Here is a 13,721-nt window from a genome sequence, read left to right as displayed (position 1 = left end):
AATTGTAAATTTTGGAATGAAGTAGAGAAATGAAATGTATGTGTAGTAAGAACTACTAATTGCAAGAAACACAGCAATCCAATATTAAGTTTCCACTCCCTTCTCCATGATATAAAGACAACTTGCCTTGTGTTCCCATGGACATTACCACATTTCAATCGCCCGTTAATGGAAAAATGGGAAATTCTCCATATCAGAATAAAAACTATATTGTAGTTAACATGTGGACAGGAAGTTTGAGAACACAGTGGGTTCTGCTTGTTCTGCATTCTTTACAACATGTAGTGCTTCCTTCAGAATGGCTGATAATTTTAAAAAATGGAGCAAGAAATGAGAAAAAAATGCATACCACTAAATATGTAATTATACCACCTAGCACAGTTGTAGGAATCATAGAATCACAGAATCGTAGAGCTGGAAAAGACCACAAGGGTCATCCAGTCCAACCCCTGACACGCAGGAACTCTCAATCAAAGCATCCCCGACAGATGGCCATCCAGCTTCTAAAGACCTCCAAGGAGGGAGACTCCACTACTCTCCAAGGAAGAATGTTCCACTATCGAACAGCCCTTACTGTCAGGAGGTTCCTCCTAATGTTGAGGTGGAATCTCTTTTTCTGTAGCTTGCATCCATTGTTCTGGGTCCTGTTCTCTGGAGAAGCAGAAAAAAGGCTTGTTCCCTCCTCAATATGACATCCCTTCAAATATTTAAACAGGGCTATCATATCACCTCTTAACTTTCTCTTCTCCAGGCTAAACATCCCCATCTCCCTAAGTCGTTCCTCATAGGACATGGTTTCCAGACCCTTCACCATTTTAGTCGCCCTTCTTTGGACACGCTCGTTTCTCAATGTCCTTTTTGAATTGTGGTGCCCAGAACTGGACACAATATTCCAGGTGGAGCCTGATCAGAGCAGTATAGTGTGGCACTATTACTTCCCTTGATCTAGACACTATACTTCTATTGATGCAGCCTAAAATCACATTGGCCTTGTTAGCTGCCACATCGCACTGTTGACTCATGTTCAATTTGTGGTCTACTTGGACTCCCAGATCCCTTTCACACGTAGTTTTATTCAGCCAAGTGACACTCATCCTATATCTGTGCATTTCATTTTTCCGCCCTAAGTGCAGTACCTTACAATTCTCCGTGTTGAATTTCATTTTGTTAGCTTTGACCCAGCTTTCTAGTCTATTCAGGTCATTTTGAATTTTGATCCTGTCCTCTGGAGTATTAGCTATTCCTCCTAATTTGGTGTCATCTGCAAATTTGATAAGTATGCCCCCAATTCTGTCATCCAAGTCACTGATAAAGATGTTGAATAGCACTGGCCCCAGGACAGAGCCTTCTGGGACCCCACTGGTCACTTCTCCCCAGGATGAAAAGGCTAAAACAAATTCTCACATAGTTCAATATTACATGTGGAACAACCTTGCTTGTAAGATATTAATATGAATATTATTCTCTATATAAGTTTATTCAAAGGAAGGCTGAAGAAAGTATATAAGCATCCTTACATGACTGTGCCCAAATATCCATTCAACAATTTGCCACCAACTGTAAAACTATAAATTAAACTTTACCTGATTAACTGCAGAAGCTTGAGACCAATTCTCTTTTACATCAGATAAACTGAATATCCGGACCAAAGACATGTTTCTTTTATTCAGCAAGGGTTCTTGAAAATATGTCCTCTCCATATCTGCTGGCTTTTTAAGAATGGCCTTTTGACTGAAATAAGTATTCATGATAACTGGAATGGTTTCATTTAGGAGGACAAGTTTTTGCCTGAAAAACAGAAGTATGATTATCTCTTTCACTGCCTTGTAAAAAGTTAAAAGATGAAAACTATAGTTTTGATTATTTCTTTCATACTTTCATAATGATCACTTTCTAACATGCTTTTAAAATTTTTTTAAAAAGTTTTCACATTCAGTTTGAAAGTAGTCATAAGGACCATACGTAACCATGTAGAGGCCATGAGCACAATATAACATGAACAGGACTCCTAGTATTAGCACCACTGGTGCTTGGGAGTGTCTTTCCTTGTTTTGCAAAACAGCAATCAGCATAGCTGCTTCGGTGTAGGAAACAAAATTCTATACTACATACAACCCCAATGGGTTTTGGTGGGAGGAGGTTCTAGTATTACCAGACCTCCAAGTAGTGGCAGAGTGAGCTTCTAGTAGTCAGCACAGTTTCCTATTTCCATTCAGCAGCAAGCTAAGTTTTACAAGTCCACCTCTACACCATTTGTTTTGCACAGCATGACACAAGAGACATTATGAAACAAGCCTAAGGAAATAGATGCCATATGTCTACTACCCCAGAGACAAGGGGAGAGGGGATGAGCATTGCATGACAGTAATATTAAAGTGGGAAGGGTCTGAAATCCCTGTGATATTCATCTGAATGTGCATGGGATGTTCTTTCCTTGTAAAGCACTCTCTGTGAGCTATTACATTTTGACAACTAAGCATTTGTTTTTAAAATTACTCAACATAATACATAAAACATATTTGTGTAATTCTGACATTCATAATTGATAAATTCCATCCTGAATTATATTCATTTTAGGATTTTTATTACAGAAACCCAACAGTTAAGCCTGCCCTGTTATTGACAGTATTCAGTAGCCCACAATAAGAAAAGCTACTACAGAAACCCAGCCGTATTGAGCAGTGTGCTGGTACACACTGTCCTACAACTCCAGCTTGTGGCAGGAGTACTTGAACAAACGTCAGGTCTTTAGCATTTGGTTAGTTTACTGTGAAGTTCAAATCTGGCAGCAGCTATTGCTCTGGATTGTTTCTGTCCCAACAAGCCAGAGAAAGACACGAAGGTTTATTCGATGGGTACTTCCTCCTATTTGTTCATAGAGGGAGAAACAGTTCAGAACAGCTGCTCCTTGGTCTTAGACGTCACAGTAAACAACATACGGACCAAATATCCACAGTTTGTTTAGCCATTCCCATGACAGTGATTTGGTAGCATCCATGAGCATGATTCTTGTCCTTTGTAAGTCAGGTTTCCTGTGGTTCTCTGGCTTACTGTGCTGTTAAAATGTCTTAAAACAATGTTTAAAGTATTATAAATCACACAAAAAAAATCCAACCCTTCTGGTATCCAAAAAGCTTCAATTTCTTTTTCTTAAGAATTTTTTAACTTGGAATTCTAATGTTCAATGAAAGAATTTGATATGCAATCAATCAATCTTTATTAATGCTTAAGCCAAAGGCCATTCGCATGATAAAATATAAAACCAATGACAGCAATTCAGAATTATAAAATATTCCATCAAATAACATCCAAATTTAATACATAATATGCTTCCAGTCAATTAAATAAGACAACGTTAAGATAGGCATCTAACTGGGATGCAGGAATCATTCAGTCTGCCTTCAGTTTCCACTTTGCTGTACAAAATTTAAACCCTATTATTGCAGTTTTACTTATTATTTATTTATTACTTTTTGATCCAGTTTTCCAATGTTCCTACTTTTTTCCTCCTAATGATTACCTGTGAATTTATGGATAATTATCAAGCTCACTCATATAAAACCTGAAACCTGAAAGCTATGCCAAATTAGATAACAATGGGACATCACCCCAGGCTTGTCCCAATGGGGCATATTGTGTTTTTATGCTTTGCCAAAAACTCAGTTAATGGCATATAAAATGTCCTTATAGATAAAGGGAATAGATTTCCTTACAGGTTACTGGAAATAGTTTTCCTTTTCTTTTGGTAAGGACAATTGCATTCTATATTTTGGAACTCCAAAATTAAATGAAATAGAGAAATATCAAGAAAGACTCATAACCCGGTTCCTAACAGGAGAATTCCTGTTCCAGCCAAACCTAAAACAAGAGCCTTGTGTTAGGCCTGCAGAAATACCCGATTTCTCTGAAATGGTGACACCTGTAATTCACAACAGGGAAAGGAATGATGGTTCCTTTTTTTTATAAGAATTAAAGTACAGTACCGGTATTTACATTGACCCATGGATATGACAACCCAGGTTTTTTTGAGTCAATTTTTGGACTAACATTTCTAAACTTATACATGAATATATACAGTAGCCAGTGATATCCTGGACGCTTGGCAAATTCAACAATACAAAATAAAAGCCAAAAAATAGGTGGAATGCTCTGTCCTTAGGTAATCCCATTGAGTTTAGTACCCCACTTTTCATTTTTGGTAAAGTAAGAACAATCTTCACACACTGAATAGAAAAGATGAGATTACCAACTTTACTTTTCTCTCAGCTTTGTGGATTTTGGATACACCTCAAATATATTTCAATGGACATTATTTACACACACACACACGTCATACTGCTGAGGCTTCAATACTCTTTGCCAAGTTCCTACACAAAGAACACTTTATAGCAAACTTTAATCACTTCAGAATTATGAGGAGCTCACAATGAAAATATTGGAAGGCTTAACTGCTCCTTTTGTACTGCAGTTATTTAAAATGTCCAGAAAAATAATTATCATTCATATACTTCATATTACCATATGCTTCCAACACAGAAGCTGAACACTGCTACAGAATGTCCTCAGATTAGGCATTTTATGATAGAAAAACAATGGAGAAGAAGGCAAAGCTACAGTTCATGTCAACAATTTACTCAAATATATTTAGCAATGGAAACTGGACCCAATCCAAGCTTGAGTACTAAAAACAAAAACTTATAAACCAACATCATATTACACTTTTATAAATGTTGCATTTGGGGGGAAATTAATGGCATGCTTTGTCAACTTAAATAAGGATATAATACCACTTAAGCAATTTTTGCTATCTGATTGCATTTACTGACAAGAAGAAAAAACGCCTTTAAAATCAGGAAAGCATAGTTGTTTGGATGAAACACTTTTACAAAAACAGACTAGAGACTAGCTTCCCTATATACTGTATAAGGATGTGCAGTTCAAAAATGTGAAGAGTACACAGCATCAGATTTCTGAAGAGAAGTTTCTCTGTCTCCATAGAAGATGCCAGTGGAAGAAAAATAAAGACCCACAGGCTCAGTTTGGAAATCTGGCACTGCTCCATCTTTACTCACCTCAGAGGAGTCAGATAATTCTAGGAATTCCCAGAAAGGGGAAAACAGTTATCTTCTTACATATTTATTTACTAAGCACTATATACACCACATAAAAAAAGCTTTTCATTAAAATATTATCTGTTTGCTTGCTCATACCAGACCAAAAGATGATGACCCTCACATGCTCTGAGCAAAGATGAGAGAAATACCATAGAGCATATCAATATCTAGTTCCTGCCGGACACCAGCCAGAAAAACAGTATTACAGCCTTGTGGAGACTGACATCTCCCTTGGCCTTAGGGTTAATGATACTATAACTGCTGAAGTATAGAAAGGGGAGGATTTTAGAACTGAAAACTGAACAAGGTGAATGACAGTAAAACTGTGAACATGGTCTTGGGTTTTTACTCATGCCACACTAAAGACAAATACATTATTTTTAGTATGTCTTTATACCCTTCTACTGATTTCAAGAATTGCTAATTAAACACCAAACACTTTTAGCAGATGCTATTATTATTATTATCACTAATACTACTGCAGTTAATATACATAATCACATGAACCAGTCTATTTTTTTTAAAGTTAAAGGCTTGTGCCAAGTATTCAGCCAACCCAAATGATCTTATGATGGCTCCACTTCAACTAGGCTTAACATGAGAATATTCCAGTAATACTTGAGGGTCACTAATTTATAATTCATCCGTCCAGTTACATTTCCACCCACTACTTTACATGTAGTAATGTTGTTGTTTTTTCTTGGAATGAGTGCAAAAGGGTGAGGTGAAAAGGTGAAAAATACTGTTCTGTGCAAAACTTTGCTTGTGACTCTTATGTCAAAACTTCATAATTTTCATACCTGCTGAGGTATAGAAAGGGGAGGATTTTAGAATTGAAAACTGAATAAGGATGAAGTCTAACAGTAAATACAGAACAGTCAATACCAGCAGTAAAGCAAAGTGAACTATCTTGTAGGATGTTTATGAAGACAATCAGAAGACAGAGATAACCGTACTATTTTGCAGTGGCTCTAGATTAACTTTGTGTCCACATGAACAGAATTATTATACTTGAAGGGAAAATGCCTTAACATCATGATATAAAAGAGACCACTGTTCCACCCACAACACAACATCATTCCTCCAACTATACCTGAATTAAGGATTAAATCTTTTGTCCATAATATTGATGCTAGTAGAGATAGCAACTTTTGCATGCCTATGCCGATTGCTAGGGGATCCAGGATGGTGAAAGTGGCCAAAAAAAACAAACAAACCAACAAACAAAAACTAAAAAACAAAGACAAAAGCAAACAAACAAACAAACACAGGGGACCACCCTCAATGATTTTTTTAGTTTTACATCCAAACCAGGATACCTGGCTTGCTGCTCTCTGACTGAATTCTGGTTTATTAGGAAAACAACAAGTAGGGACCCTTGATCTGATGTAATGGTAAATGAACTGCCGGTTGAGGCTTCCTACTTAAATAGCCACTCTTGCTTATAATAGGAATAAAGTGGGAGCAATTGAGTATGATTGTAACACGATTTTGCTTGTGCATAATTACTTATAATTCTCAGGAATTCTATGGTGCCTTACTGTGACATGCAAACCAGCCCATTGCACATATTAGATCACACCCAAATCCCAAGTCCATCCTGTGATAATACTTTATTAGGCCAAAAGGCAGAAAATATATCACACTAATTTTGAAGTTTGATAGGCTTCTTTGGTCAACAAATACATTAAAATAGCCTGGGGTGTGTGTGACAGTGTTATGATCACAGCACCTACTTTTTTGAGCTCACCCTGCCCCATGTAGTGAGTATAAAACAAATCAAAACAAAACAAAACAAAACAACCAATTAAAAAATTAAAAACATATTAAACAATTTAGAAAATTAAGGCCTGTTACAGACAGCCAAAATAAAGCTGTTTCGAGTCACAGTGGAGGTATGGTGTTTCAATGATGCATGCGTCCTAAGAGTCCAGAAGCCACACCAAAACCACGCTCCAGTCGTGGCTTTGGTGCGACTTCTGGACTCTTAGGACGCATGCATCACTGAAACACCATACCTCCACTGTGACTCGAAGCAGCTTTATTTTGGCTGTCTGTAACAGGCCTAAGAATAGGTTTTAAAAGCTGAAACACTTTAAAATAATGTAAAAAGACATTTTGGAATAAACTGGTTAGATCCCAAAGGCTTTAACAGACAGAGATGTTTTTACTTGATGCTGAAATAAAGCCAGTGTTGGTGCCAAATGGACCTCCAAAGTGAGAGCACCCCATAGCTAGAGTACCAGAGATGAAAAAGCCGTTTCCAATGCCCTCTCATACAATATTTCCCCTACTGGTGGCCATAGCAGGCAGCCTCCATCCTTGGACAGGTGTTAAATAATATCTAATAATTTGGGTGCTACATTTTGCACTACCTGAAACTTCCAAGCCATCTTCAAGGGCAGCCCCATGTAGAGAGCATTGCAGTAATCTCAGCAGGTGGTTACCAGTACATGTACTATTGTTAGCTCTGTTCAGGAAAGCACATAGCTGGCAAACTTGTAGAAACTGACCCCATGGGCTCTGAGCTATGGAATCCACTTGGGTGTTCAGCAACCAAGATGGCTCTAGGGCAGTGATGGGACCGAGTGCCCAAACTAAAAGGTGTTCTGGCCCTGGGTGTTACCCGGTTTTGGGGGTGGGACTGCCAGGGGACGGGTAATGGGATTTCTGGGGAGGCTTCCACCTTTTGGGGAGGTATTTCTTTCCCTCGCCCTTCTGCGCCTTCAGCTACCTGCTCAGAGACAGCTGAAGGCCGGGGGGGCGGGGGGGGGGGAGAACAGGAACAGGTGCACACCTGTTCCCCCTCTCTCGCACTGCTTGGGGTCTTAAGCTGTCTCTCCGGAGACAGCTGAAGGCCCAGGATGGCCAGGACCTATTCTTCCTCTTCCTCATCCTCCACATGCCCTGAAAAATGGTGTGTGCCATCTCTGGCACACATGCCATAGGTTCGCCACCATGGCTCTGAAAATTTTTGGATAGTTTTGTTCTTGTTTTAAACTGAAGTCTCACCATTGTATTTTGGCAGAACCTTTTTGCACCACTTCCCTTCACCATTCACTTAGACCCTCGCCTTTCAGCAGATGCTTTTAAACGCCAGAAAGGATCTAGCATAAATGTGGTTGATCTCCAAGGATGCTATTTGCATCCTCTGTCTGAATAAATGGGAAAATACTATTGTTGCTGAGCACGTAGAGTCCACTAATATTTTTGATGCATAAAATTTAACTTAGAACTTTTAATAGTTAACTTGATTGCTTAAAACTAATAGCAAAATCTAATACAGAGAAGGGGTCATCATACTCAATATGTCTATGAAGAACAGCTGGAATTTTTAGAATGTGTCATATGATGGACTAGGAGCTGACCTCTGCCACAGAATGTAAGTGAACTCATTCACCTCCTTGGGTTTTCCCCTCTCTTTTCCCTGATCATTACCCAGGATACTGTGCAATACAAGGAGCTGCTCATTTCGTCTAGCTACAGTACTTTGGCTAGGGCAAGTCGCCAAACTAGAAACACAATGACTGGATTGAGTCTTTAAGCAAATACACAAGAATGCCATTCAACCTCTTATGTGAGGAATACTTTTCATTAAAACTGTAACAGGAAACATGCTTCAAAGCAAGGCTGGGTCATCCTTTAGAACACATATTTTGTTTTTAACCCACAACTCTCCATTTCCTGACAATCTACAAGCTAAAAACAAAGACCCTTCTAACAAATGCAAACATTTATTTCCCGCCAAATGAGTAAGAACCACCATATATCCAGACATGGTTACAAGTAGAATAGCACCAAAGACTAGGACAAGACAGAGCCAAATGTACTATCAAAGAAAATGATGTTAAGGAAAACCTTGAAGGACTTGTTAATACTCAAGAGAAAAGGAGACAGAATACATAGACTGATATCAGAACTCAGGTTCAAAAATGGGAAAATATGGTGGATTGGGTTTCTTCTCATTCTTAACTAAAATACAGATTTACAGCAACAGACAACGTCTCCATTTTTCAGTGAGAATCAAGATGTTTTTTGACTTATAAAAACTGTTGTACTTGCTAGGGTAAAATTTAAAATTTTATTTCCTAGGAATTTTTTTTTTTTGGGGGGGGGGAGGCTACAATCAATACTTAAGAGCCTTCAAAACATCCATTGTGTGTCATACATATTTTTTGTGTGTGAATATTCTGGATCTGGATCAAAAGAAGGTACGAACAGCCCCTACCTTCTGCTGATTCTTTTATAATTTACAGACCATTCAGTGCTATGACAGACCTTGACAAAGTTATATGAAGACCATTGTTTTCCAGGTCAAAAGCAATCCAGGCCAGAAATTAAAAAGTTCAGAAGGAACCTAGTAGATGATCTAACTGCAGCCTTCACACACAAGTCCAGAGTACTGCAGTGGAGTATAATAACTGCATCTCTTCTAGGAAAGCTTTGGTGTGACGATGATCTGAAATGGACTTCCTATGGATATAAGAAAAGATAGAGATAGGAGCTGATGATCCAGCAATATGAAGTCACCTCCTTCCAGTGAAGCAAGATTTTTTCACGATTATCTGCATAAGGAGAAAGCTATATCTTCCTGGTATCCTTGCTCAGGAGAATTCTTATCCTATTTGCCCTGGGATTTATTGGGTAAGAATGATTCATTTTCCAGAAGCCTAATACACAGCTCTTATAGTGTCAAGATTGACATTTCTGAAATTTAGAGACAGTTCCTCTTAAAGAGGTTAAGTAACAGAATCACCTGAGACAGGGCAATATTTCTTATCTTTTTTTCCAAACCTTTTCCAAACAGGCACAAAGCCTTGGGTTTTTTCTAACTCTTCTCTTTCCTCCATGTTCACTGCATTGCCAGGTTAGATCATTGCAACGTGGCAAAATGCAGTCCTTTCTTTATAATTTCATTAAAAAGTCTGGTGCATGCCTGATACATCTCTCACTTCAGCTGTATCTGCACTGCAGAAATAATGCAGTTTGACACCACTTTAAAGGCCATGGTTCCATCCTATGGAATTATGGGATCTGTATTTTTGTGAGATAGCCATCTCTGTCAGAGAGCTTTGGTGCCACAACAAACTACCATCCAGGATTCCATAAGAGGGAGTCAGGGTAGTTAAAGTACTATCAGACTGCACAATTTCTGCAGTGCAAATGCAGCCCAGACTACTTACTACAAATAATGAAGATGATGATGATGATGATGAGTAATAATAGAAGTAGTATTAGTAAAATCTTAAGGTAAAAGTTTTCCCTTTGATAAAGTTGTGAAGTCACGACTGACTGTAGGGGGTGGTGCTCATTACTGTTCTGTTACTAAGCTAAAGAGCCAGCATTGTCAAAGACAACTCTATGCTCATGTGGCCAGCATAACTGCACAGAACACTGTTACTTTCCCACCAAAGTGGTACCTATTTATCTACTTACACTTTTACACGCTTTCAAACTGCTAGGTTGGCAGAAGCTAGGACTAGTGACGGGAGTTCACTCTCATGCAGCGCTTGGGCCTCGACTTGCTGATCTTGCAGTCATCAGAGTCAGTGTCTTAACCGCTGAGTCACCGTGTCCCTTACCAGTAGTAACAGTAACAGTAACAACACAAAAGGATAAGGCATCAAACATATACAGAGACAAAGACTATAGAATGTAGCACTATAAATATATATAAAATATACTAAATTCCTCTTTCCTCTTAACTTCCAGAAAGTCTGCTTATGTCCAGCACTCTGCTGCCAAAATTCACCACCCTTCCTGTCACTCTGACCTTGTCACAATTCTCCTTAAATCCTTAGACTGGATTTATGTCCACTTCAAGATCATGCAAATATTTGCTCCCTTTACATTCAAAATTCTCCATCATTTCTCTCTCTGCACTTCCATCTGAATAGTTCCCTTCCTCTGACCCTCATTCATTCAGGTCCATATCCCTCAGCCACTTGATGGTCTCCTGATCCCAGAAACAATCTAGGCATTTCTGCCCTTATATATCATATAGACAGGGTACACACCGCCAGAAAGAGACACCTCCCAGGCGCCTCTCTTTGCTCCACAGGAGCGCTGCAGCAACCAAATTGTGCGGCGCTCCTGCAGAGCAAAAAAGGAGCACCCTGAAGCGGCTCCTCTTTGCAGCGTCGCTGCGACGCCGCAAAGCGTGAAGGACGTTGCGATGACATCGCACCTGTGCCGCCCCATGTGGGGGTGGCGCAGCTGCAATGTCACCATTATGCACCATGTTTGGTTGGCGCGCCGCAGTTGCAGCACCCTCGTCACATGCAAGGGCTGCTGGGCATATGGGCACTCCGCCCACCAGGCAGCCCTTGCACGTGACAAGGGTGCCTCAAAGGCCCATCTGTTCCAGGCCATACTTCCCAGAATGTCTCCATATGAACAACCTGTCATGCATAGTTTGTTTCTTTTTAACCCCCCCCCCAAAAAAAACAAAAACCTAAAGCAAAAACTGTTGCAACTAGTTGAATCTGTGAAACAAATAAAACAGGTATGGCATGTATGCAGGAGTCGTACAAATGCAGTATGTGGAAGCCACTTTGACATCACTGAATTGAAGGCATGCATAGGCCTATTGCTCCTGGCAGGCGTGTATCATGACAACATGAAGCCTTGAAGGAACTGTGGCATCCTGTCTCAGAGTGCTGGCACCTCACAGAACAATGTTCCTGAGAAGATTTTTGTGCACTTAAAACTTTCAGGACATGTAGACTGTATTTGTTGAGCTGCTTTGAATGTGGTCACACAGGGAATGATCTAGCAATTGATAAATAGCTGGTTGAGGTCCGAGCTAAATGCTTAATCAGGAAATACAATACGTATACATCTCAGTGAACAAACTCAATGTGTTCCTGTGTATGATTTCTTTAACAGAAAATTTGGTACCAGAGGCAGAAAAAGCATAGAAAGAACAAGTCCTAATGCCATAAAAAAGAAGAGCAGTCCAACATGTTTCAGATTATTTTGTTATATACAAAACAAACGTACTATATTTGTATGTTTCCTGCATACACGCCATACCTGTTGTATATGTGAAATGGAACAACCTGGTCAGGTAACCCTTGTGGGAATAAACAAAATGTGAAGTCGAAGGCTTTCATGGCCGACATCCATAGTTTTTTGTGGGTTTTTCGTGCTATGTAGCCATGTTCTAGAAGAGTTTATTCCTGACGTTTCGCCAGCATCTGTGGCTGGCATCTTCAGAGAATGCTAACCTGGAAGAGAGTGGGTATATATATACTGTGTGGCCCTGGATGAGGAGGAGTGATTCCCATGTTAATCTATGTATTATTCTGTTATTGATGGCCTCCTCAGGGTAGGAGGATATGCAAAAGAGGATTAATGTCTGCTAATTGGTGGTCATTGTTTGCTGGGAAAGCCTCTGACCTTGAGTGGTTTCTCATTTGCATTTGCTGAGTCCTGGTTTTGGTGTCCTTCAGGACTGGTAGTCAAACTTTATTTACTTTGGGGGTTTCTTCTTTCCTGTTGAAGTTCTCCAAGTATTTGTGGATTTCAATGGCCTCCCAGTGCATTCTGACCTGATAGTTGTTGGCACGGTCCAGAATTTCAGTGTTTTCAAACAGCATTTTGTGCCCAGGATGGTTTGCAATGTGTTCTGCTACTGCTGATTTTTCTGGCTGACCCAATCTGCAGTGTCTCTCATGTTCCTTGATTCATATCTGGACGTTGCGTTTGGTGGTCCCTATGTAGACTTGTCCACAGCTGCATGGTATGTGGTAAACTCCTGCAGCTGTGAGAGGGTCTGTCTTGTCCTTTGCTGAGTATAGCATTTGCTGGATTTTCTTGGTCAGTTTATACACCATTTGGAGGTTGTGCTTCTTCACCACTTTGCCTATTCTGTCTGTGACTCCTTTGATGTATTGTCTGAGAACTTGAAAACAGAAGACAAGCAGCAACTGGGAGACAGGGCAGGTATTTTTAAAAAAAACTTTGTTAAAAGGAGCTTCTTTGTCAGAGGCTTTGTTAAGTGAGATATACCTGTATATGTCAAGTAAATGAAGAAAATATGGAATAAAAATGTGGCGGTGTTGAAGTGCTAAAACATCACATATCATCTGATGGGATGACATAGAAGTCCAATTTGTTTACAGTGTGATGACAAATACTGATTGAACCATATTTCTACATGGGACAAATTGGGATAAGGGACAAATTTTGTACCATCTTATAACTGGTAAAAGACCTGCTAACCAAAGGTGTCACATATTCTGATATCATTTCACAGAAAAAACCATAGTGCCCCACAATAATTTCTGTATTTGGGCAGCAAAAACCCAAACATATAATGCCCCACACAAGGGGAACTGCTTGCAAGGGTCACTGCAGCATTTAAGTAAGATGCTCTGGGAATTTTCAGTCAGGAAAATTTTTCCAATATGGTAGGCAATTAGCCCCTAATATTATTAATGCTAGGGCTTCCTGCAAATAAAGAAAAATAACCATTTCCTAACCCTTTCCCTAATTTTTGAAAATTTTTGGAACACAGATGTTCACTGCTTACATTTTTGCAGAAAATGGGAGCTGTCTGCTACCTAAAAGAAATGCTTCAATTTGCATGAACATGCGCTTTCT

The 13,721-nt window shown here is 39.4% G+C and overlaps 1 protein-coding gene across 5 annotated transcripts in view; it reads right to left on the bottom strand.

The window, feature by feature from the left end:
- Positions 1–13,721, bottom strand: part of SPIDR (scaffold protein involved in DNA repair) — a 211,047-nt gene that overhangs the window by 85,351 nt on the left and 111,975 nt on the right. For all 5 annotated transcript variants that reach the window (XM_089517269.1, XM_089517271.1, XM_089517270.1 and 2 more), the window contains one exon: positions 1,584–1,788. In XM_089517269.1, coding sequence (XP_089373395.1) covers positions 1,584–1,788 — 205 coding nt within the window. The remainder of the gene's footprint in view (positions 1–1,583; positions 1,789–13,721) is intronic.

Source organism: Sceloporus occidentalis, unplaced genomic scaffold (assembly GCF_023333645.1).
Source record: "Sceloporus occidentalis isolate IW3139 unplaced genomic scaffold, rSceOcc1.0.p SCAF_3, whole genome shotgun sequence".
Classification (NCBI taxonomy): Eukaryota; Metazoa; Chordata; class Lepidosauria; order Squamata; family Phrynosomatidae; genus Sceloporus; species Sceloporus occidentalis.
Note: the sequence above shows the minus strand (reverse complement) of the source record. Positions and strands in the feature narration are given on the sequence as shown.